This window comes from Nothoprocta perdicaria, unplaced genomic scaffold (genome assembly GCF_003342845.1).
Source record: "Nothoprocta perdicaria isolate Ctin4 unplaced genomic scaffold, notPer1 scaffold_176, whole genome shotgun sequence".
NCBI lineage: Eukaryota > Metazoa > Chordata > Aves > Tinamiformes > Tinamidae > Nothoprocta > Nothoprocta perdicaria.
In genome coordinates, this window is record NW_020454938.1 from 345,683 (window position 1) to 346,259 (window position 577).

The 577-nt window shown below is 74.0% G+C and overlaps 1 protein-coding gene across 1 annotated transcript in view; it reads left to right on the forward strand.

Annotated features, from left to right (window-relative positions):
* Positions 1-5: 5 nt before the first annotated feature.
* The window catches only part of KIF7 (kinesin family member 7), a gene marked incomplete at its 5' end in the record, with an annotated part of 10,355 nt that continues 9,783 nt past the window's right edge, over positions 6-577 (forward strand). The window contains one exon of the mRNA XM_026036311.1: positions 6-225. Coding sequence (XP_025892096.1) covers positions 6-225 — 220 coding nt within the window. The remainder of the gene's footprint in view (positions 226-577) is intronic.

The following is a 577-nucleotide window of genomic DNA, read 5'->3' on the forward strand; positions in this document are numbered from 1 at the left end:
GGCCCTGCGTGCGCGGCGACGCGGCCACGGGCGAGCTGTGGCTGGGCGCGCGGCGCCGCTTCCGCTTCGCGGCCGTGCTGCCCGAGGGCGCGGGGCAGGCGGCCGTGTACGGCGCGTGCGTGCGCCCGCTGCTGCGCGCCTTCTTCCGCGGCTTCAACGCCACCGTGTTCGCCTACGGGCAGACGGGCTCGGGCAAGACCTACACGATCGGCGAGGCCAGCGTCGGTGAGTGCCCCCCGGCCCGGCCTCCCCGCCGGTGCCGCCCGCGCCAGCGCTGTCCCCGCCGCAGTTACCGTCCGCGGTGTCCCCAGCTCCTGCCTCTGCGGCCCGGCAGTGCCACCCTCCCCTCCGCCCCCGTGTCGCCATCCCTGCCAGCTCTGCCACCCCCACCGTGTCCTGGCCCCCGCTGTGGCCATCCTCACCCGTGCCACCGTCCCCTGCCATGGCCCTGTCCCTGCCATCCTGTCCCTGCCAATAGAGCCAGCCCTGCCGGGGTCCCCTTGCTCGCCAGTAACGCTGGTCCTGCCACCATTGCCATCCTGCACCATCCCCTTCCATCACCCCAACAACTCATCCT